At 41.9% G+C, this 24,488-nt stretch overlaps 2 protein-coding genes across 2 annotated transcripts in view; one reads left to right on the top strand and one right to left on the bottom strand.

Annotated features, from left to right (window-relative positions):
- UBAC2 (UBA domain containing 2) overlaps nt 1-24,488 on the top strand; it is an 873,507-nt gene that overhangs the window by 125,058 nt on the left and 723,961 nt on the right. The gene's annotated exons all lie outside the window — the stretch shown is intronic.
- On the bottom strand, nt 11,253-19,061 carry GPR18 (G protein-coupled receptor 18). The gene is made up of 2 exons (XM_086933334.1): nt 18,931-19,061; nt 11,253-13,855 (listed from the first exon to the last, which is right to left on the bottom strand). The coding sequence occupies exon 2, from the start codon at nt 13,828-13,830 to the stop codon at nt 12,832-12,834; it is 999 nt and encodes a 332-aa protein (XP_086789460.1). The 5' UTR covers nt 13,831-13,855; nt 18,931-19,061; the 3' UTR covers nt 11,253-12,831.

Below are 24,488 nucleotides of genomic sequence, written 5' to 3'. Positions count from 1 at the left end.
AGCCCCCATGATGTCCCGGAGTGTCGGCTCTGACTCGTCCGGCGAACCCGCACATAGAGTGTCTTTTGAAAGGGCGGCCACAGTCGGCGAGGTCCTTTGTTGGGCATAGCGGTCAATCTTGTTTGTCTGGGGTTGGACCGTCTTCCTACTGACCGGGTTCACCGTTCTGTCTGGGTCGCCCTTGCCCGCCATGTTGGAGCCGGGGATTGAACAAAGGGTGGCACACCGAAACCCCTACGAGTACACAAGCAGGTGTGGAGCGTAGCAGCCGCAGATGTTTATTCAGCGAAAGGCCACTTCGCAACTTCGCTTACTCCGCCGGCTGGCGCAGGAGTCACTCACTCGGCATATCGATCATGCGCTTCAGTGTCGCTGCCGTCGGCCATCACCGAAACAATGGTTCGTCCCTGGCACGAATCTTCAGCACGACGTATCTTCGTCTATAAGTGTTGGATTTTGAATCGGACAGCAGATCCCGTCTCAACGACCATTCACCAACAAGAATCCACCACCGTGGAACAGGATTTCGATCAGGATTTATGCGGAGGGTCGGAGGGTCTCCGGAGCTCCGAGCTTACGCGGCCATCTTGCTTGCCCGCGAAGCTCCTCCCCCCAACAGTTGCTGTTTTCTGATGCGTGTTGCTCTATCTATTCCAAAACTGCCTGCGAATTAGTCCTGGAGTCAGCTAAAAACAGACATTTTGCCCTTGCACCAAACACACATATGAACGACACAAAGTTGATGAAATATTATGTTCCAGGGAAAAATAGTTATAAAGATCTATACCATGGGTACTTGCAAACATTCCCCTAAGTGGCAAACAGTAGGGTCTGTTGCATACCCGAGTGCTGCATTATGCCAGCAGGGTGAGAGTCTGGATGGTTTAAGGTGGGCCGAGGTGAAAGCGAAACATGTGCATGGTCTGGACAACAAATGGCCTTCACGTAGCTTCTGTCTGCCACCCACACTCTAATCGCATGCACCAACAAATAAATAAAGCGTTAACTGTTCATGAAAATCTAGTGGGTGAATTGTACAATGTAAACCAGAAACCCTGTGCTCCGTTCCTTCTTCTCAACTTGACCAAAATGTGTGTTCCTCTGCAACTATTGTATTTCACTTTGCCTCCTTTTTCTACATTAGCACATGTGAGATCACCTTGAAATAAATAGGTTGAGGATGTGTGCTGTACAAAACTTTCTCTTGTGTTTGATTTAATGACATGTAATGTTGTTCCAATTATAACAACAACCTAGGCCCTACATAGGGTGCGCCTGACAATTTACTTGCTTCTTGGTTGACTAATGGCATTATTGTCAGGCCAGGGATGGCATGAATGTTTCTAAGTTCATGTTTGAAAATTATCACTTGTAATAAATGCCTCTCAATGCAGTGATATAGGGCCTGATTACGATGGCGGTTGGGGCACCACCAACAAGCATACGGCAGTCCAACCGCTGTATTACGAATGGACCGATGGTCCGAACTCAGCTGTACCGCGGCAGGGCATGCTGCAGCCCTAGAAAAAGGTAGCAGCAGATGCCGCTGACGTGCAGCGCCTTTTGTATGTTATACAGTGTGCCATGCACCATATCGTTCATGGCAAGGCACACAGTGTATTTGGAGAATATGTGATATACAAATCACTAAGGACGCGCTCATTTAACATGAAACCGGGGGTTTCTTCACTCTTTTAAATATAGCTTAGTTGTTTAGCTTCAATAAAGTCAATCATATGTCTCTTGAGAATATCATATGTTTTATTGTAGTTCATTTTCAAATATTTTCATTGTCCACACTGTTTTTTGAAAATTAATTTCACTGGTAAATCATTTCAAAGCATTACTTCATGCCCAATGCATTTCGGGTTAAAAGGGTAACCCTTCGTCAGGGGCCTGTAACAATGAAAACATACAGGACCTTAGCAGTCAGCAAAACAAACCATAGACAACTCATAATGACATTATGCATTGTACGGGTACTATGTTACTTGCACATATGTTGCCTAGGGTAATCAGCATTCGAAGTTACATAAGCGAAAAGCACTATTTCACTAATGCGAAAGCATAATACACATGAACATAAGAAAATTTTGCCAGCATCAACGTAAATGGATTGTATGAAATGCGATTGCATCATGACGGGTATAATAGCGGGAACTGTAATCATGCAACAAAAAATAAACAGTGAACAAACTGCTTACTGAAAGATGACGCGTGGGGTTCTCGGCATCTCAAGAGTGCAAGGAAAGTAAAAGACTAAACAATCTACTTACTGAGAGAGTAACGCACCTAGTGCTCGGCGTGGAATACACTGCACCGGTCTGGGTAGAGGGGAACCTATCCGCGGGGATAATGTAGCTATGTGGGATGGTCACGTGGTCTTCGGGATATGCAAAATATACGAGATCGAAAAAATGGTCGATCTGCCATATCGTCTAGTGTGTGCATACAATAAAATCAACCAGTGAGTGGGAGTTGTGGTGATGGATAAAAAACAAAAAACTTTCATTTGAAGGGGAACGGTAGTCAAACCTGAGAAATCAGAAAGCGCGTTGTGATAGGTTAACGTGATAGGTCACGTGATGTGAACCAGGAAATAAACAAACGACTGTGTGAAATGCATGGACTATCTTTACATGTAGCGCGATCGTGATAGGAAAGTACGAATAGACAAATGTGAAACGTGAATAGAGTGCGATGAGCATAGTGGGTCAGCAATAAGAAAAGAGGATTATGAGAATAGATAGCACGAAATATATGAGGCAGCTGGTGCTGGGATATAGAACACAAGTATGAATAAATGCACTCATGAATACACATATAAATAAACAAATATATACAAATAAACAGGTGGTTTTCTTGATTGTAAACATGGTGGTCATGAAGGTCAACCTAAATTATAAGCATACAGTCTGATAAGGTAGTTTACATTTTAAAAAGTCAATGATGTGGAGGATGGGAAGGACCTTAGAGATCCAAGTTGTGCCTAAATCTCATAGAAAACATGAAAATTCTATTCTGTCATTAATCCCAGTTGGTTGTAGGGTATTGAGTTTTTTGATCCAGAAGAATTCTGCTTGTAGACGCTGTTTCACAGGGTCCATGTCACAGCGCTCTGGTAATATCTCCAGTATGGTAAAGTTAAATTGCGCTATTTGATGATTATTTTCAAGCCAATGGATGGCTACAGCTGATTTAGTATTCTTCGTGCGGATGTTGCTTTTGTGCTCAGACATTCTTACTTTTATCTTCCTTTCTGTCTGGCCTACGTATATTTTGCCGCAAGGGCATTTGATAGCATAGATTACGTTTTTGGAATCACAAGTGCCACTATATTGTAAATTTATTTGATAGCCTTTTGTGGGATGCATGAATTTGTTTCCGATTATGACATTGTCTGAGCACAAAAGCAACATTTGCACGAAGAATACTAAATCAGCTGTAGCCATCCATTGGCTTGAAAATAATCATCAAATAGCGCAATTTAAGTTTACCATACTGGAGATATTACCACAGCGCTGTGACATGGACCCTGTGAAACAGCGTCTACAAGCAGAATTCTTCTGGATCAAAAAACTCATTTCCCTACAGCCAACTGGGATTAATAACAGAATAGAATTTTCATGTTTTCTATGAGATTTAGGCACAACTTGGAACTCTGAGGTCCTTCCCATCCTCCACATCATTGACTTATTCAAATCTAAACTACCTTATCAAACTGTATGCTTATAATTTTGGTTGACATTCATGACCACCATGTTTACAATCAAGAAAACCACCTGTTTATTTGTTTATATTTGTTTATTTATATGTGTATTCATGAGTGCATTTATTCATACTTGTGTTCGATATCCCAGCACCAGCGGCCTCATATATTTCGTGCTATCTATTCTCATAATTCTCTTTTCTTATTGCTGACCCACTATGCTCATCGCACTCTATTCACGTTTCACATTTGTCTATTCGTACTTTCCCATCACGATCGCGCTACATGTAAAGATAGTCCATGCATTTCACACAGTCGTTTGTTTATTTCCTGGTTCACATCACGATTTCCTGGTTCACATCACGTGACCTATCACGTTAACCTATTACGACGCGCTATCTGATTTCTCAGGTTTGACTACCGTTCCCCTTCACATGAAAGTTTTTCGTTTTTTATCCATAACCACAACTCCCACTCACTGGTTGGTTTTATTGTGTGCGCACACTAGACGATATGGCAGATCGACCACTTTTTTCGATCTTGTATATTTTGCATATCCCGAAGACCACGTGACCATCCCACATAGCTACATTATCCCCGTGGATAGGTTCCCCTCTACCCAGACCGGTGCAGTGTATTCCACGCCGAGCACTAGGCGCGTTACTCTCTCAGTAAGTAGATTGTTTAGTCTTTTACTTTCCTTGCACTCTTGAGATGCCGAGAACCCCACGCGTCATTCTTTCAGTAAGCAGTTTGTTCACTGTTTATTTTTCGTTGCATGATTACAGTTCCCGCTAATATACCCGTCATGATGCAATCACATTTCATACAATCCATTTACGTTGATGCTGGCAACATTTTCTTATGTTCATGTGTATTATGCCTTCGCATTAGTGAAATAGTGCTTTTCGCTTATGTAACTTCGAATGCTGATTACCCTAGGCAACATATGTGCAAGTAACATAGTACCCGTACAATGCATAATGTCATTATGAGTTGTCTATGGTTTGTTTTGCTGACTGCTAAGGTCCTGTATGTTTTCATTGTTACAGGCCCCTGACGAAGGGTTACCCTTTTAACCCGAAATGCATTGGGCATGAAGTAATGCTTTGAAATGATTTACCAGTGAAATTAATTTTCCAAAAACAGTGTGGACAGTGAAAATATTTGAAAATGAACTAAAATAAAACATATGATATTCTCAAGAGACATATGATTGACTTTATTGAAGCTAAACAACTAAGCTATATTTAAAAGAGTGAAGAAACCCCCCGGTTTCACGTTAAATAAGCACGTCCTAAGTGATTTGTATATCACATATTCTCCAATTACGTAAGGCACTGCTAGGCACAGTGTGACAAGGATAGCGCCATCCTCAACTCATCATCAAAAAACTATTCTTGATCGAGCGAGTGCACGGAGATAACAGCTTCTGTATTCTTATAAGGCACACAGTGTACACACGACAGTGCTAAGGAAAGGGGGCACTACATGTCCCCAAGCAAATTTTTGGGGGGTCTCTGACCCCAGGGGCACTGTTTGGGGCCCCTTCGTTTCCTTTCCGACAGCCTTTTCATGGTGGGGTCTGCATCATGAACAGGTTATTGGAAATTCATATCGTAATTCCGATGGCTGTGCCTGCCTCGGCACTGCTGCCATTGCCTGCTGCTGTACCGACCGCCACACCATCTTGATCCAGGATCCTAGGGGTGGTGGTAGCGGTATGGCCTCGGTTGCTATCAGCAGTCTGACCGACAGCTTCGTAATCAAGCTCATAGTCTGATGTAAGGGGGTAAAATGCGTCGGCATGTTAATCAAATATACTTTTTTAATTTTGAAGAAGAGTTTTTCATATTTTTACAAGTTCAGTACAAGATGTGCAGGACACCTCTGCTTATTTACTGTTATTCTAATTAACGTATAAATCAATGTTTTCCTGTTTAACAGATTTCTGAATGTTTGTGCTCTGTCAAGTAACTAGCAGCCCAGTGATTCTATTCACTAGGGGGCTGCTTATAAAGGTGAGGAAGGTCGCTTGCATCCTTCCCCCTCCCCCTACCCCCGGCTGTACTTTGAGTATTCCTGATCTATGCTGTCCTTTCTGTAACATTCTCACTCTAACAAGGGGAAACATCGCATGTAAAACATTATAGGGCTCTTAATTGAGGAATTAAATACCAATTTACTCAGACTGAAGTTTAAACACTTCTTTTGGATTGAGACAGAGTGACATGTTTTAATGTCTTCTGTGTTTTCCCGTCCATTGCAACTCAGTATAACTTAATGATCCTGGGGATTTTAAGGTCTGGTGTAGAAACACCTTTCAATGTCTCACAAGTCCTTCTTAATTGAACCAAAAAAAAGAAAATTACATAATATATCCATACATAGCCCTCTTCATCCATTGATCTATTCAGTTGTCTTTCGCCTTTTTTTCTGTCCACCACAGCAGACAGCATGGGGCTCTGAGTCAGTCCGCGTTAGCGACTGGCTCTCTTGCACTGTGAGTGATGTTTTGTCCTGATCTCATGTGCACATCCGCTAACAAAGGAGTGCACTTAAGTATCACAACTATAGGCCTGTACTTTACTTAGCCAGTCCTTTTTTTTTTCTTACATACTTCATCTTTTTTAATATTTTGTTCAGTCATCCACGTGTGTTTAAACTATGTCGTGAGTTTGCAATAATGCAAACCCAGTGGTACTTTTTTTTTATGTCTGTAAGAATGCCATTTTCCTGCAATGTGCAATGGACCTCCAAAGGGTTTTAAGCCTGCTAGCTAGAACAGACCCGGTTTATTGTACTGATATTTCGCCTGTCCCATGTGGAAGGCTGTTCTTTTGCCTATTTAGGTTCTCAACTTTGGAACTCCCGTTGAGTTTCATTGAGAAACTGTGTGTCTCTCTCTGCTTTTCGTAGTGGCTTAAAGACCTGGCTCTTCTAACTTAGTTAGTTTTATGCATCCCCCCTATTCTGCCATGCGCCGGGAAATCCCGTGGGGTAAGTTCATAATAATAATAATAGATAATGGTTAATTGTTCTTGAGATTTATTTGTTTTCTGCAAGCATATGGCTACCACATGTAAGCAATGGCATTTTTTGTTGTTATATTTTTGCATCATATGCTTGCAATACAAAATAACCTTAACATCAGCTTGCCAAGATAGAACTGTGGCCATTGCCAATGTGTTGTAGCTGTTTGAATTAATATCTATATTCATTTCGTATCTCAAACTGCACAGGTGCCACATTTGTGGTACCAAAGTCTGGGGACAGATTATGATGCAGTTTAGTGGCTCTCCACCAGTCATAAAAGCAAAGTGATTTTCTCTTTGTTGTGGCTGGTTTATGTGCAGTCTTGGTTATACAAGGCAGAGGAGGTATGTGATAGTTTTTCAAGTTAGGCTAATATTTGATTGACATTTCTGTGCTGTTTTCACAGTGGTCCTATCAGTGATCAGCCCTTTTGTTTTTTTTTAAAATAGTAATCTGGGGTGAGGGTGAGTTACCTGTGTTCTGTCTAGAACTGAGACAGTTAACACTTATTGTTAGAGATGTGTATGTATCGCAACACTTCACATGCAAGATTTCTTAAGGTTGCCTTTCTACATTCATTAATTGTGAGTATACTGATGAGATTTCCTCACATTCACATTATTACCTTTACCTAGTGCCTTTTGTGACTATTTTTCCAGCCCTCATTTTTTCATCTCTATAGGGACAGGCATGCAGGCCCGTAAGTGTGTTTTATTGTCCTTCATCACAGGTTCTGCACTGTCACGGTTTTTACTCTCCTTTTATCAGCGTCAATTTATTTTTCCTTCATTTTTTTCAACAGTTCTCCTGGACTTGACTCGGGTACCCCAGATATGGCTTTTTGATACCATTAGCAATTTATTTATATTTCATTTCCCTGCTAAAACAGTTTGCCCTTTTTGCCGCTTTTGCCAGCAAACATGTCCGTCGTGCTTATTTTATCCTGATGATGACCTGTTAATTTGTGGAAGGTCGAAACGCTGTTGGCACTTACAGCAAGAAAATGGAAACTTATTGTGCAAAGACATCACATAAAAACTTTGGACTCATTATACTCATTCACAATATTTATTGATTGGTTTCTTTTCTTCACTTTTCTGTTTTCATGTGCTACGCTAAACGCCGCTCATCTGACTTTCACGAACACTGTGTCTTTACTTTGCACCTTGACCACTTTTAAATTCATATTTAATGCTGCTTTTAATTGCAATAAAATTTACTAAAGACCTTTGACTTTTTGTGCCTTGCTATATCTATACCTTTTCTTCGTAATAATTTAGTTGACTATACAATACATGTTTTTTTAGTATTGTAAACATTTATTTGATTAGTTTCTCGCATAAGGATTTCCTTTGTGACGTTGTTTGGTCCATATACCCTTCGGTAGCTAGTATAATTAGTGGATACCCATGTTACTGTTCAGCATATGTGTTATGCTAGATTGAGGGTGTAAAATTCACCCTGGCAGCCTCTATGATTAGTATGTGAAAGACTTGTTTCATAAATATTGTTTTTCTTTTTTCAAATGTTTGAAAAGTTTAGTTGAATAGGGGTCCCGGAAATAAAATGACTCTCGTGTCATTTGATATCCTCGGTTCCTCTAGGATTCAGAGCTCTCAGCACTAGAACACTATTCAGGTAGTAGGGTGCTTGACAAGAACAATATTCTGGTTTAGGAAGTTGTGTTCTACAATTTGAAGTTTTGCCAGCAAATTCTTTTAAATCTTGTTTGCTTATGTTATTTTTCTAATCCTGGGAAATCCATTTAAAACTAGTTCATAGTTTCCTAGACCGACCTCAGTGCTCATTAAGTGGAAAAAGCTGATCCTAAAAAAGTGACAGCGCACCTACCTCTGAATATTGCAACTCATCCTCAGGCATACATGTTTATAAGGTGCCCTTGCCAGGCAACTCCTGTCTAAAGTTCAGTTTGGACTTTTGGTTCTGGGCAAAGGCTGGATATTTCCAACCAATTTTGCTTACGTATTCTGATTCTGTTGCTGTACCATGGATTCACTGGAGAACCAAATGCACTTTATACTTTTCTGGAAACGTTATGCCAAGTTTTAGGTTAGGTATTTAAAACCCCCTACTACTTTTAGATGGTTATAAGCACTGGAGATAGGAGTTTTTTTGTGTAATTATTTAAAAATCTTTGTACCTGTTATGATGTTGTCAAACTATAAACACACTCAGAAAAATAGAACTAAAGATGGACCTCTGATTGGTTGCATTGATCGATGTGTTCAAGTGAATATCATATTGATTTTCTGTAGTTTTATTTAATTTTAAATGTGTAACAAGCTTTGCACATTATTTGCATTTTGTGTTTTATTGATCCATGTAATGATTTTCTGTAATTACTTTAGGCATACTAATATGACCATATGCTTTTTTATTCCTGTGAAAGGCAGTAGATATCAATTTTTTAGCCATAATGGACTTAAGGAGAATATTGAAATTAATTCTGTGACATCGACTGCAATAGCAGATGTAAGGTTTTACGAGTTTACAACCCCCCCCCCCCCCCCATTGTAAATAGAAGATCAAACACTTGTTTTACTGTATAGGAGGTACCTTTTAGAAATGTTGAATCTGATTTGAAGGATGGAAACAGTCATCAGATCGGTGAACTGTTCTTAGAGCCCTACCAAGAAAGCCTAACTCCCAATTTTTTTTAAAGCTTATTCTTATACACTGATGTGAAATTAATCATATATCCATTATGAACTGGTCATCGAGAGACAGGTCTTGTGTACAAACCCCGTATTTGAAGGATACCATTTCTTCAGCTTTTGAGTCTGCTTAACGCAAATAGCCTTTCTTGTGGTTTAAAAACATGCTAGATTTTGCATTACCTAAAAGCAAACTACACGTTCAGTCCCCTTAATCATAAAGTCCTTGACTAATATTATTCTTGTGTTTTTCAATTTGGAGGAAAGAATGTACCACTCCAAGAGCTTGCCTTTACAAGAGATTCACTTCTTACAAATCTCTTTCAAGGGATTTTTCCCACATTTTGAGAAAAATATTGAACTCTGTATGGTTGTCTAACCATTTTTATCTCCAATGTATTTATTTATTTGTGCAATGTATAGCGTGCAAATACCCTGGAGTGTCTCCGCGCTGTAGGTAGAGGAAGAGTCGCTGCGATGGGTGACTACTGGTTGAAGAGCCAGGTTTTCAATTGTTTCCTGAATGTCAGGAGAGAGGGGCAAGTTTTAAGGTTGAGAAGGAGGGTATTCCACATTCTGGCTGTGGACACTGTGAATCGTCTATCTCCCCAGGAAGATTTCTTTGTGTGAGGGATAAAGAGTAGGTGAGCGGAGGAAGAGCGCAAGGATCTCTTGGGAGTGTAAGGGCAAAGTACTCTTTTTAGGAACTCTGGGCCAGTGTTGTTAATGGCTTTATATGCTATGCACAGTGCCTTGAATTTAGTGCGGCTTTTGACAGGTAGCCAGTGGAGTTAGCGAATGACTGGGAAGATTGATTTGAATTTGGGGGTGCCAGAAAGAATTCTGGCTGCTGAGTTTTGAACTAGTTGCAGTTTGTTGAGGACTTTCTCCTGAGCATTCAGGAGGAGTCCGTTGCAATAATCCACCTTGGACATAACTAGTGTGCACATGAGGGTCTTACCGGCACTGGGTGGAAGGAATGGCAGAAGTTTCCTTATCATTTTGAGGGTGTAAAAGGATGATGAGATGACTGCGTTCGCATGGTGTATAAACAAGAGTTTGTTGTCGAATATTACACCTAAGTTCCTAACCTTTGTGACAGGTCCTGGCGGAGATCCCAGGTCGGTAAGCCACCAAGTAGGGGACCAGCTAGGGGCGAGGATGCCAAAGATCATGGCTTCCGTTTTCTCTGAGGTTAATTTCAAGAAGTTACTTGCCATCCAGGAGCTGATGGCTAACATTCCCTCCTGGAAGCTGGCAGCAACTGCTCTTCCTTCGTTATGTACTGCCAGAGCCAGTTGGGTGTCGTCCGCTTACGAGGTTAGTCTCATCCCGTGGGTTTTGATGACCCGGGCTAAGTCCGACACAGATGTTAAATAAGGTCAGACTTAGGGAGGATCCTTGGGGCACCCCAAAGGGAAGGGTGAACACGGGGGAATAGAAGTCACCGAGTTTGACTGACTGGGTGCAGTCAGAAAGGAAGGAGGTTAGGAGGGATCTGGCCTTGTGATGAATGCTGATGGAAGATACACGGTCGATCAAGGTGGCGTGATCGACTGTGTCAAAGGCCGCAGACAAGTCCAGTAATATCAGGACTGCCGCGCCGCCTTGGTCAAGGATCATCCTGATCTCGTCAGATGCCTTAATGAGGGCTGTCTCGGTCCTGTGGCCCTTCCTAAACCCAAATTGGTGTCATCTAGAAAGTTATTGAGTTCAATGAATTGGGATAACTGGGTGCTCATGATTTTTTCGAAGATTTTCGATGGAAAGGGGAGGCATGCGATGGGTCGGTAGTTTTTTGATTCTGAGGGATCGAGATTGGATTTTTTTTAGTAAGGGTTTAATAATGGCCTTTTTCCAGACTGATGGATAGGAACCTGAGTGGAACATTAAGTTGCAGATGTTAGTGAGGTAATGGTCTTGAGCATATTTATCCCCATGTTGATACGGTGACCAGTCTACATAATAGTGATGTTGCAGCAAGGCATAGTTGCAGTTTGGTATCTCCTCCTCATCTGCATTATCCGTGTAAGATGTCAATTTCAAGCTGGAATGTTGCCTGTTCGAAACAAACTACCCCTGAAGACTCTGGGATTCATCTGGTTTTATTGGATAGTTCCATTTTAGATTGCTGTGTACTTTCTCCTCACAAAAGGGTCTAAAACCTAGCTAACAACAATAGTCATAATGCAGGATATCACCGAAACCTGAGAATAGATCATACTCAGGCAGGTGAAATGCCTCACAGCCTCTGCTCACTTCAGAGGCACCAAGTGATCTGGTTCTACCTTCAGGTAGGGTCTGCTCCAAACGAGTGAAACTAGGGCGACGGACTAAAGAAAAGTACATTGTCTTTTATCTGAATATATCTTCCTCATTCTCATCAGATTCCGGTGGAAGAAAATACCTGACTGCTCCTTAATCAACAGTAGCCATGGATTCAGTAAACATAACTTTATAGAGTACAAAATGGGCACTCTAAATGACCTATAACATATAAAGCTTTTTGCCTGAAGTCTTGTCCCGGCACTGATAATATTGGATTCCGTTGCTCTGTGCTGTGTTGACCACAAATAAACATCAAATAGCAGAGGTGACTCAAGTGCATGCCCTCGAAACACTTGGTTTTGGTCTTCCAATCTGTCAATCCTGGTACGGTATAACATTGTCACTGTGACACTCTTTATTACACCCTCTTAGGAGATGTTTTATATTGTGCTGCCAACTGTAATTTTGTTAATCAATGTTATTACTGCATGTGGATGTTTGCCTTTTAGTAATGCTGACGATGAATGCAGAAGGTTTGAGTATGCTTTGGGGATAAGCCAATGGTAAATGCTGTAGGCCAGATTGGTATATTAGGAAATGCTGTGTCTGAGACCATAGGGCTGATCTGTTTATTCTACAAAGATATGACTAAGGCAGCAGACATGATTTATTTATTGTAAAACAAGAATATGGCATAGAAGAGGTTATTATTGCACTGTGTTAAATCCTGTAGGCAGGTATTTTATGACATGAATTATTATATATTACTGTTGAGGATAAAGGGGTTGTGCTGTGATAAAAATACTGCAGGCAATTTATGACAGATTTTCAGGTCTGGTAGGGCAAGCATTTTTAATTTAGCGCAATCCTGTCTTAGATGTCTGATCTGCTTTAATTAAGTAGATTTACAATTTCAGTGCAGACAAGTGATTGGTTGCTAGAGTTGATAAAAGTTATGCGTTGGCACATGTACATCAATTGAGTAAGTCCTAGCCCTAGAAGCAAGTGTCATTGTTTGCAGAGGCAGAACAAACTTAAAGAGAATATTGAACTGTTGGAGGTTGTGTAACTTTTTTTTATTAAACTAAGACAAGACCTAATCAAATGTTAAAAATATTTTTTTCTGATCAATGGCGATGAAATTTATATCATTTCACTGTTCAGATTACTAAGTGAGCGCACGCTGCCTGTTCTAAAACTTTTCCTGCGCACACTCCGCAGATAGTTCCGATACAGGATAACACTAATGACTCGTGCCTGAAATTGTTTAGACACTATGTAGTATAGAATAACATCCAGGCAGGTGCTCAGATTCATCAGGAAAGTAGTAAAGGCTCCCCAAGGGCTGTATTGGTTCGCATCACTCTCCAGCATCAGAAAAGCAAAACACACGTGAAAGGGCACAAAGCAGACCAGAACTTGCACGATGAGGGTGAGAATGATCCTGATGGACTTCTGCTTCACTTTAGGCTTCAATTTCGAAGTCTTTCCATGCACCAGGCTCCGAATGATGACCAAGTAGCATCCAATCATCATTAGTAGTGGGATCAAGAAAAATAAGATCAGGCGGACAAAGTTTAAGAGGTTGTCCTTTTTTAAATGCACAATGTCAAAGATTTTCAAACAGGTGGTGAAGTTGGAGGCCTTATCTGGATCGTCATGTGCAAAAAGCAGAGGCGTAGTGGAGGCCAGGGCCATTATCCATATTCCTGCACAAGCGACCACGGCTTTGCCTATGTCCCTGAGTTCTTTGGCGTGCTTAGGCTGCACTATGGCCATGTACCGATCCGCACTGATGAAAGCAAGTAACCAGAGGGCAATGTTTGGGTAGCAAACAGTGAGTGCGCCAAGTATCCGACAGAGCATATCTCCGAAGGGCCAGTATTGATTACCGTAGTATGCCAATCGAAAGGGAATAAACATAATGAATATCAAGTCAAGTAACGCAACGTTCATCATGTAGACCGTTATGGTGGTTCTCCTTTTAGTGGTGCAGCTGAAGACCCATAGTGCGGTGAGATTGACACATAATCCAATGATGAATACAGTGCTGTAGAAAATGAGTGCAGCTACACGGTATTCTTCTGGTTGGCTGAAAAACTGCACCGCGCGTTGACTTTGATTGTCGTTGATTGTCGCCATCGCCTTTTGTCATCAAGTTGACTACCTTTTGAGAAAGCCACAGATAAATAGGAGATAGTTAATTGGTTATTAAAAATATGAACAAGTTACAGTACCTCATTTGCAAACTGACTAATTCTTGAATGGTGCTCGGGCTGTAATGAAGTGTTTTTGTGGTCAACGTGATGCAGTTCTGCAGTGCAGCAAAAACATCCTACCCACCATACAGGAAATAACCCACTCGACTGAATAGAGGCCCTATAAAAAACAAATATGCAGAACACACTATGTTAACTGAAGTTGAAGGGACGATTGTAATGTTGGTAGTCCTTAGTTTATTCCATAAGCAAGAAGTATTATGTATGTAGAGGTTACAACAGATATGTTTTCTTTCATTAATTGTGCTTTTATCTTACAAAATAGACACATGCTTGTTATAGGAACAAATACAATGAAGAAATCAGTAGAAAAAAAGTGCAAAACAAGTTCAGTGACACCATGAATAATATGTGAAGATTAGGTTGTTACAAATACTTAGACATTAGAGGAAAACCTAATATTATTTATTACAGATTGTGATGGCGACTCTCTAGATCTATTTGCATGGTTATTTCCTATGAAAAGTGTTTTTTGATAACTTTTATCCTGCTTGGCGAATCTATATACAACCAATATACTTGCATATAAGTGTAATCTTGGAACGTTCTTTGCGAGTGGTGCATGGTAATGCTCAGTGGTGTGTGAAATTTTTATAATTTGCATTGGCGTAATTAGGTGAAATTTCAGGAAATTGTTCATAATTAGCCGAAATCCAAAACTGCCATTTGGTGATATATTTTCTCTAGTAATGTGTCCAATTTGTGCACACGGACGCATTTCATGCTAACAAAGCGCAAAAAAAACTAGCGCCACAAGAAGTCGCTTGCATTATTTCTGCTCCAAAGTGCTACATTTTTGCCATGAATGGACCATAATTATGGGATGTTGCGTAATAGTGTAATTCACAAAACTACGCAAGATTATGCCAGCATAGCAGATTTTTCACTCTGCCGTATTATTGTTATGGGAATTTCCCAGAACCTGCATGTCAAGTTCAAATTTACTTAGTTATTTTTGCCCTCTTGTACTCCATAAACCATTGGATGGGTTTAAGCTAAACACCGACCAGAAGATAATGCCTGGTCTGTTTTAGCTCCGTTGGATTTTCTGTTTGTTTCAGAGGTTTCTGAGAAAATCACCAAAAACCCAGTTCAACAAAATGGGTAGATATCAGGGCAGGGAAATACTGAACCAGTTTGCAGCTTGAAAATTGATTCCAAACCAGAACCCTCATTGGTTCTTGAGAATTGATTATTTTAGTTCATCCAACATTTTGTAGTTCGTGAATCCTACAGTGAAATAAATGATGCTCTCCCTTTTGGGCATACCCTCATCTTGAGGGATCGCGGCCTCAGATAGAATTTCTTTTTATGGTTTTCCCTTTGCAAATATTTCAAAGTTCCCCTTCCATCACTGAACACAGTCAGCACGGTGTTGTTTGTCAAGCACTCCAGTGTTTCAGATTCTTGCTCAGTCTTATTAAACCCTCCTAACCTACTCTTCTTACTGGAGAGAAAGAATAAAGTATTTTTTTACTTAACTGAAACGTACCCCTTAAGGGGACCACACGGTTAGGCGAAGGTTTTTTAAATTAAGAATACTCTGGAGATGCCTCAAATTCCCAGTGAAGTACACAATTCTCAATTAATAATATTTTTAGCATTATTTTCCGTAGAGCACCAATTCCTTCTGCAGACCTCTAATTAGGTCATCATCATCAACAACAGGGACATTCCCCTATTTGTTTTCAAGTATTTCATCGATGCAGGCTAGAGATTGCATGGGGTTTGTTTCATACATTGAACAACCTTAGAACGAGTTGTGTAATAGAAGTTGACAGAGGTGCATTCAGTACTCCTAGTAAGGATTAGGTGTCCCAGGATTTCCTAGGCACTGTGCATCACCAACAACGTGAGGCTGCATCATTAGGCACCCAATAATCCCCACAACTCTCCAGCTCCACCCATCAGAGCAGTTGGCATGCCCATCACAAGGCACATGATCACTCACTAGTTGTGCACACCTATGTTTTATCTACTTGGACAAATGCAAAAAGAACAATTGATGGACAGAATGGAGAACAATTTCATACATTCACCCCAGTACAGAGATCTGGGCCTAAATCCATCGTTTTTTTGCTCACCATGCCAATCCAGTTTGGACCCAGCCATATGCAAATCAGTCTTGACCCTGCCCCCAATGGGAACAGTCCAGCCGGAACTGCCAGGCCAGGTCCTCCCTGGACTAGAGACGAGCATCCTAGGAACGGTTTCTGGCTTTCAGCCCTCATCAGCCAAGATAGCTTGACTCCAATGGAATGGAGAGCACTTGACACACGTCTGGGCATACCCGTCCCACTCGGCTTGACAAATGCAAAAAGAACAATTGATGGACAGAATGCAGAATATTGTCATACATTCACCCCAGTACAGGAAGGACCTGGCTTGGCAGTTCGTGCTAGACTGTTCCCGTAAGGAACAGGATCAAGACTGATTTGCATATGGCTGGGTCCAAACTGGGGTAGTGTGGTGAGCAAAAGAATGATGGATTAAACTCAGATCCTTGTGACTGGGGGTGAATGTTTGCATTGTCCAGCATTCCGTCCATCAATTGTTTCTTTTGCATCTGTCGCCCTAAATGGGAAGGGTATGCCCAGACATGGATCCTGTGCTCACTACACCACTGGATTCAAGTTAGCCTGGCTGATGAAGGGTGATGCCCTGAAACTGGTCATAGGATGCTTGTTTCTGACCACTGGATTCAAGCTAGCCTGGCTGATGAAGGGTGATAGCCTGAAACTGGTCCCAAGATGCTTGTTTCCGGTCCAGGGAGGACCTGGCTTGGCAGTTGGGGATGGACTGTTCCCATAAGGAACAGGGTCAAGACTGATTTGCATATGGCTGGGCCCAAACTGGGGTGATGTGGTGAGCAAAAGAATGATGGAATAAACCCAGATCCTTGTGACTGGGGTTGAATATTTGCATTGTCCAGCATTCCGTCCATCAATTGTTTCTTTTGCGTATGTGGCCCTAAGCAGGAAGGGTATGCCCAGACGTGGGTCGCGTGCTCACTACACCACTGGATTCAATTTAGCGGGGCTGATGAAGGGTGATGCCCTGAAACCGGTGACAGGATGCTTTTTTTCGGTCCAGGGAGGACCTGGCTTGGCAGTTCGGGCTGGACTGTTCCCACAAGGTACAGGGTCAAGACTGATTTGCATATGACTGGGTCCAAACTAGGGTGGTGTGGTGAGCAAAAGAATGATTGATAAAACCCAGATCCTTGTGACTGGGGTGAATGTTTGCATTGTCCAGCATATTCCGTCCATCAATTGTTTCTTTTGCATTATCTACTTGGACTGCTGAATCCTACCTTATCAAGCAGAGTTTTCTCTTTTGGGAAGATCAGAGACTTGCTCCATACCCTTCAAGAAATAACCTTCAAAATTCAGATTTAGTAGTCAAAATAAGGGCTTACAATTTTGTACCCAGCAAAGCATGCACTATCCTTTAAGTCTCAAAATCATATGTAGAGACATGAAAAGCTTAAATGTGCCTACATTGAAAGCAGTAATAAGAGCAATAAAATGGACAGTTTCCGTTTCTGTCCCTAAGGTTAGAGCTGCTGCTTGAAGTTGCACATCAGGACACTAACCAGTAAATGTTCAGACATGAATATAACCTAATGCTTGTGCCTGCTACTACGTTCGCTTAAGGATGCGAAACAACGTTTTATAAATTTGTCATATAATCCACATTGTGTAATTCAAGTGGCGGAATGCCCTGGATCGCACGCTGGACACATTCAATCTTTTTTACTTTTGGTAGTTTCACTTGAATATTTAGTTTTGTCCTAAAATCAAATTTATTGTTTAAAGGCTGCCACTGCAAGTCTCCTGTTGTTTTTTCCTCAAGCAACAGTGCACACTTGAAGCTGAAACTGTAAGCCACGCCTGCAAATGCTAGCTCTTTAGTCACGGCATCAGAATCTGTGTTTGTTTATGGATCCACGGATCACCTAAGTTGTGATGGGTGTAGGAGAATGGGTTTTGCCATTGTGGGGTGCAGGACTGCCCACTTAAAAAGTAATAAACACCCACAAAGTCATAACTTTTTGGGTATTCACAAACATTCACAGTGCATTTGCCACTCATGCAGAATGTACTCGTACTGAAAAAACACAGGCGGAAGTGAGGGAGTTAGTGCAGGTAAGGGTATGGATTATACCCACAATTTGCGATGGTATATTGGAAGGGATTTATTTCCTCACGTGGAAAATTGTTCTCCTTATCAAGAAAAACTGGAAACATGCTGAGTTGCACATTTCTCTGTATCCTGCAACAATCTGCAGGCGTTGGGTTCAGGCAAAGAGGCTTGTGCAAAGAAACTATGGAAGTTATGCGCCTTGGTTGGGTACCCCTGAAGGCTTTGAGGATGGGGAAAGAAAGCATGACTCTATGCAAGATGATGGCATGTGCCTAGATCCCACTCTTTCGTGAGAATCCACACCAGTTTTCAAGTATTTATCAGCTATTACGATGTTTCCTGCATAGTAATGCTGGTGCAAGTACTGAATCTCTGTGTTCGTTCTATAAAGAAGAGTAGTTTCACTTTCAAGTCTCCAGTGAAGTAGAACGCGTTTGATAAACGATTTTCAGAGACATCCCATGTTTGTACATTTGTTCAAATGACCTGTAATGATAGACTTAATTAAAATACAGCTATTTTTTGTCAAGCTCTGTGCTTTGTATTATAATTCAAAGCCTGAATATTGCGCCGAACCTATTAATTAAGTAGGAAGTTGTTATTTATATTCGGACCTGTCAGCGAGTTTAAAAAGCCATTTGTGTCTGTTTCTTATTAAAAAAGCATTTACACATCATGGTAAAGCATTGTTTAAAAAGTGGTGTTTGGTATTCTAACATGTACCCCAATTCGGTATTTTAAATGGCCTTCATTAATACATCATTTGTCATAATAAAAAGTACAGGCGTACAGAAGAAAAATTAAACACATTTCTTACCTTTGGTGCAAATTGATGTTCTTTTAACAATCTGTAAACATTTTGAGACCTCGGTCTGCTAAAGAGTCAGACTTTCTTCCTCCCTCTACATGCCTCTCTTGAGTGTGCGTGTAAAAATAGCAGACTTTTCTAACATTGCCGTGCTCAGGAAGTGACTGTGTTGTAACCCTTTCTGTGTGGGGGGTTTTGCCGAAGCAAAACTTATTTTTATTGGTTTAGTCGCAGGTTCTGCACTTTTTTGTAGGCTGGATTTCAAGTCCAGTCAAAAAATACTTTATTTCGGCTAATCAGCCATAAAAGCACAATACATTTTACATTTATTAAAATAGGACAGAATGTTGTACTAAAAAGACGATTAGAGGTAAAATGTTCAAAACAGCCATTCATTTCTAGACAAAAGTAAATTACATCTATGTCACAGTTTTAACAATCTGTGGATAGCTACCCAACCCCCAAATTAGTGACGAGCAGATTGTCAATAAAGCGACAGGTCTCATATTTAAGAAGTTCTAAAGGTATTAAAAGACAGTATCAATACACATATAAAATTGATTAGACTACTTGTTAAAAAAATTAATTAAAAGGAATAACGTTAAAAATGTTACGTCCCTATGCAACAAACAAGGTAAACATAATTGTCATCATCACAATCGCTGAACAATACTATATAGCAGCAAAGGGCAGTGGGGAGATAGGCTTGCAGATTTTTTAGCATTAACTATTGCCCATCTCTTTCTCCTTTAGGATTCCTCTATGAGTACACCACATTGCAAGAAGAAATTTCGAGGTTGCGACTACAAATAATGGCAATGTTTCGTATTTCAGTAGCCTAAAGACCTTGATATGGTTTCTAAGCCCTAAATTTCTACACAATTGAAGAATCCACTTTGATCTAGACCTATGGTATGCAGGACAAAAAAACATTACTTGGAGTTCTGTTTCTTCTGAGACGGAACAGCCAGGACAATCTATTTTGGCTGTACCCTTACATTTATTCGTAAATGCACCTAGCGAAAGTGTACCATGCCTGAATTGTAGGAACAGTTTTTGTGCCATGAATGGTTGGATACTGTCCAGGGTCTTTTCTAGTTTATACTGCTGCTTGACACCCAGAAACCTGGATGTCAAGGAGCCTGAGGATGTACTTTGGATTATTTGGGCAAGTTTGAATTCCTTCAAGGTTAAAGCTAGGTTTTTTTTGGAAGTACTGGAGCAGGTCTTCTCCGGATTTGACCACAAGTTACCACAACCCAACGAAAAACACTTGCTCCTAACATAGGACAGCCAAGGTAAATTGGAAGCCCCCAGTTTACACATAACATCCCTCAGTTCCGCCCTATAATTAATGAACTCTGGCGTACTCCAAATACGACGCCAGAAAAGGAGAGGACCAAGGCAATCAAGTCTGATATGGGCCTAATAACCAGGTCCATCCTAAGCGGGGTTAAGGGCGTGCTTTTTGGGAGACCCAACAGTTGCCTGATGAATGTATTCTCAGTCACCAGTAAGGAGTGGGATGGGCAGTGACCCCAGAGTTCGGCACCATAGAGGGATGCTCCCCTTGCTTGAGTTTTGTAGATTTCTGCCGGGGGGCCAATCACTTTTCGGGAGCAGTTTTATGCACTTTAAGGATGCCTCCCATTGACTGCGTTAATTTCAAATTGGCCTTCATTATTTGTGTCCTCCAGTCCATTTTATCATTCAATGTAATACCCAAATATAAAAAATAGGCACTTTCTCTAGTGGCCTACCATCCATTTGGGGATGTGGGCAGTTGATAGTTTTGGCTTGGAAAACTATGTATTTGTTTTTTTTAATATTTATCACCAAATTCCTTTTTCTGCAGAATGAGCTAAACTCATCCAATACATGCTGCATCCCCATAGATGATTTAGACAGGAGCAGTGTGTCGTCAGCAAACATTAAAGCTGGTATTTTCCTGCTTGCTAATCTTGGTGAGTCTATATCCTTCACGGCCAAGAGTGTATCAATTAAGCCGTTCTGGAAGAAAGAGAAGAGGGTTGGCGCTAACACACATCCCTGCCTCACCCCTTTCTCCACAGAAAAAGGCGCAGTCAGTTCTCCATTCTTGACAAACCTTACCCTTGCATAGGTGCCTTCGTGGAGGCGCTTTAAAAGTTGGCAAAGGTAAACCGGCACCCCTAGATCATACAGGAGTCCCCATAACTGCTCACGATGGACCAAATCAAAGGCGGACTTAAGGTCCACAAAAGTCAAATAAAGACTACCCTCTTCCAAGGTTACTGTCTTCCAGTAAATTAGTTGCAATCTAAAGATTTGGTCTATGGTCGAAATTTTAGACCTAAATCCTGCTTGTAAGTGGGTTAGGATATTTGACTTGTCCATCCATGATTGCAGTCGCCCCAAGAGGACGCAGGCAAATATCTTTTGGGTAACATCAATGAGACTGATAGGCGGATAGTTTGCCGGGTCTAATGGGGAGCCTTTTTTAAAAATTGGAATGATCTCCGCGCCAGCCCAGGTCACTGGGAATTCCATACTTTGAATAATAGTGTTAAATAAGAACTGCAAATAAGGAGCCCAGACAGCCTGTTCTGTTCTGTTCTGTTCTAAACAGGTCACCGGGGATTCTGTCCAGACCCGGTGCCTTATTAGGAAGTAACTTGCCCAATGCCAAGGTAACTTCCAACAGTGTACAAGGAGGAGGTACCATATTTAAGGGAATATGGAAAACATCCACTAACTCTTGTGCTACACTATCGTTCAGAGACCTATAGTATAACATTTTAAAATACGATCTTCAAACTTCTTCTGCTAGGTTTGGAGCGATAGCCAAGTTGCCTTCGGAGTGACCAGTCTTCAATAGATTCCAAAAGCATCGGATGTCTCTAGTGTCCAAAGCTTTCCTAATTGCTTCCCATTTCTCATTCTCCCAGGCTGCTTTAGCTTCAGCCAAGGTATATTTGTAGTGAGACCTGGCTGCTCTGTTACCTAGAGCATCCTTATTCTTAACTCTTTGAACCAGTGCGGTTTTGGCTTTCCTGCATGCGTTATTGAACCATTGATGTTTCGGTTTAGGGTCGGCCTTATTGTTATTTTCATGTTTTGTAAAAGAAGGCTGCCAACTTTAAAAACATCTCCCGATGATTAGTTTTCATCTGCAGCATAAAATCTTGGCCTTGGTAATTATCAGTCATACCGAAAGCAAACTCTAACAAGCATTTACAATGCAACGGTTTCGCCTTTGTAAAAGTTAGAGCTATTGGCATTGTAAATGACACATTTTGTATTTATGTGTTGGTTTTGAAAACAGATAAATAAATGACATTGTCATTTACAATGCCAATAGCTTAATCTCTCACAAATGAGAGACCTATTGCATTTGCACACACACACAGAGCACAAACACACACACAGAGCCACACACACACAGAGCCACACACTGACAGAGCCACAAACACACACACAGAGCCACCCACAGAGTCATTCATATAGAGCCACCCGCATACACAGAGCCACCTACACAGAGCCACCCTCACACACACAGCCACCTACACAGAGCCACCCTCACATGGAACTGCACTAATCTGTCATCATCACTCAGGTGACCTCGGAATTGGATTACTGCAATTCTCTATACCTCATCATTAATGCCTCCTGCATTAATCAGCTTCAAATAGCCCAGATTGCAGCAGCCCGATTGGCCCTTAACACTTCTCGGTCAAGGATGGGATTTGTTCCCTTCACTGGCTCACCATAATAACAAGGTATGAAGCGCTATAAGAAAGCACATTGCTGATCTTATTAATATGTGCTGAGAGAGCTCCACGCACAATATGGGAGAGTTTGCTTCACCTCTCGGGGACCATGTGTCCGAGTCATTGTCTTGTGTGTGCTCCACACTCAGCTGGGGGAATCTGACACAGTTCTGCTGGACACCCTCATACACGAGTGAGATCTGACACCACAGAGAGGAGGGCTGGGCACTGACCTGGCAGAAGTGTGGGTGGCACAATGTGCATGGGCATGCTTCGGGTTCGAGGTGCTGCATGCAACACTTTACGTTATTTACATGCATCGATATAGCACAATGTGGCATTCACCGTGTTAGTAAGTAGGGGTGGGACACAGGTCTGACTCTCCCTTATAAATTAACCTCAGGTGTAAATTGGCGCTGCATTGACTCCTATGCCCCTCCCTCTGTGACCCCTTTTCACAGCTGACACCTCTTGAAGGTTCTCTGAAGCGCGGATTTCACACACCAGTGAATTCTGATTGCAGGGAGGACGGGTGCTTTGGTGATGCCCACAGCTGCAGCCCTGTGGCTGTTTTTTCAGTTTTATGTAACTCAAACTTGCACCGAAGGTCTTGGAGGCTTTACATGAAGCACCAGTTACATTACACAAGGACACAACAGCCCCCCCCGCACCCCCCCCAGGCTACCTCGAGGAGCAGAGTGCTTGTGGGGTGGGGGGCCGAGGCAAGAGGACAAAGGTGAAGTGTGAAGGTGAGAGAAGGGGGAGGCACCTGTGAGATAGTGGTGCACCGTCGCCGGGGAGTGGAGGCGAATGCACGGGGTGGAGGGGTTTGAAGAAAGTAAGGAGGGAGAGGTCTGAGGGAGAAGCATTTAAGGAAGGAAAAGTTGGGGGTAAGAAAACAAATATGGAAACAAGAGGAACGCGGGGCAAAGGAATTGGGGTGGGGTCAGGCCTAAGCTGATAGATCGTGGAAAGAGGTTTCGGAGGTCAGAAAAAGGCATGATACGAGAGGAGTGAAATAGCGTAAGAAAGGAGGGAGAAACAGGGGAGACCAGAAGATACACAATAATGTGTGGTGGAGGGACAGGGTGAAGGAAAGAAGAAAGGGGAGGGGTCAGAAAGGAGGCTGGGGCTCGCCTTCCCGTGCCTCTGTGCGGCCGCAGCCCTGACTGGGAGCCCAACAGCGCCTTGAAGACAGAGTGGCATTTCCTTTGCTGCTTAACATGGAGGGGCGGAGGCGGGGGGGGGAGGGTGCTTGAGCCTTAGCGAGCGGGAGGAGCCTCAGCAGGAGCCTCAGCGAGAGGGGCAGAACCGGTGGTAAGAGGAGCACAGATGCGCGCTCACTGTTAAACTTAGACATTTCATGGTCGTAAATGCTAAAATTGAACCGCCCTAGTATCCCTAAAGTTAATCACTACACAGTCCCCCTGTATGTCTTTCTTCCTCTATCCCAACCAACTGACCCGCCTAGCAAAAATAATTTCACTCTGAATTAAAAGGGGCAGTGGTCTCTTTTTATTTAACGAAAAGATAACTTTATTTTTTTATTCCGGATATAACTCCCCTCTAACTATTTCCAGCTCAGGGACTCCAGTGAAAATAACAGTATAAGGGGTGGAGTCCGGAGGTAGGCCAATGCATTGCAAATTTCATTTGGGTATAAGTCTATTAGGGCCATCATTGTTCTCATAATCTCTTCTACTTTTGCTGGAAGAATTACATTCCACTTGCGAGCCCGATGTTGTTAGCATTGTCAATAGGCCTTGGACATCCACCTCCTTCTTTGATGCCCCAGGTTGAGGCATCCCCAAAGCTGTA

Source organism: Lissotriton vulgaris, chromosome 8 (assembly GCF_964263255.1).
Source record: "Lissotriton vulgaris chromosome 8, aLisVul1.2, whole genome shotgun sequence".
NCBI classification, from domain to species: Eukaryota; Metazoa; Chordata; class Amphibia; order Caudata; family Salamandridae; genus Lissotriton; species Lissotriton vulgaris.
Note: the sequence above shows the minus strand (reverse complement) of the source record. Positions and strands in the feature narration are given on the sequence as shown.

Bases quoted from the DNA above. Each gene is read 5' to 3' on its own strand.
- GPR18 (XM_086933334.1), bottom strand. From the start codon at position 13,830: ATGGCGACAATCAACGACAATCAAAGTCAACGCGCGGTGCAGTTTTTC.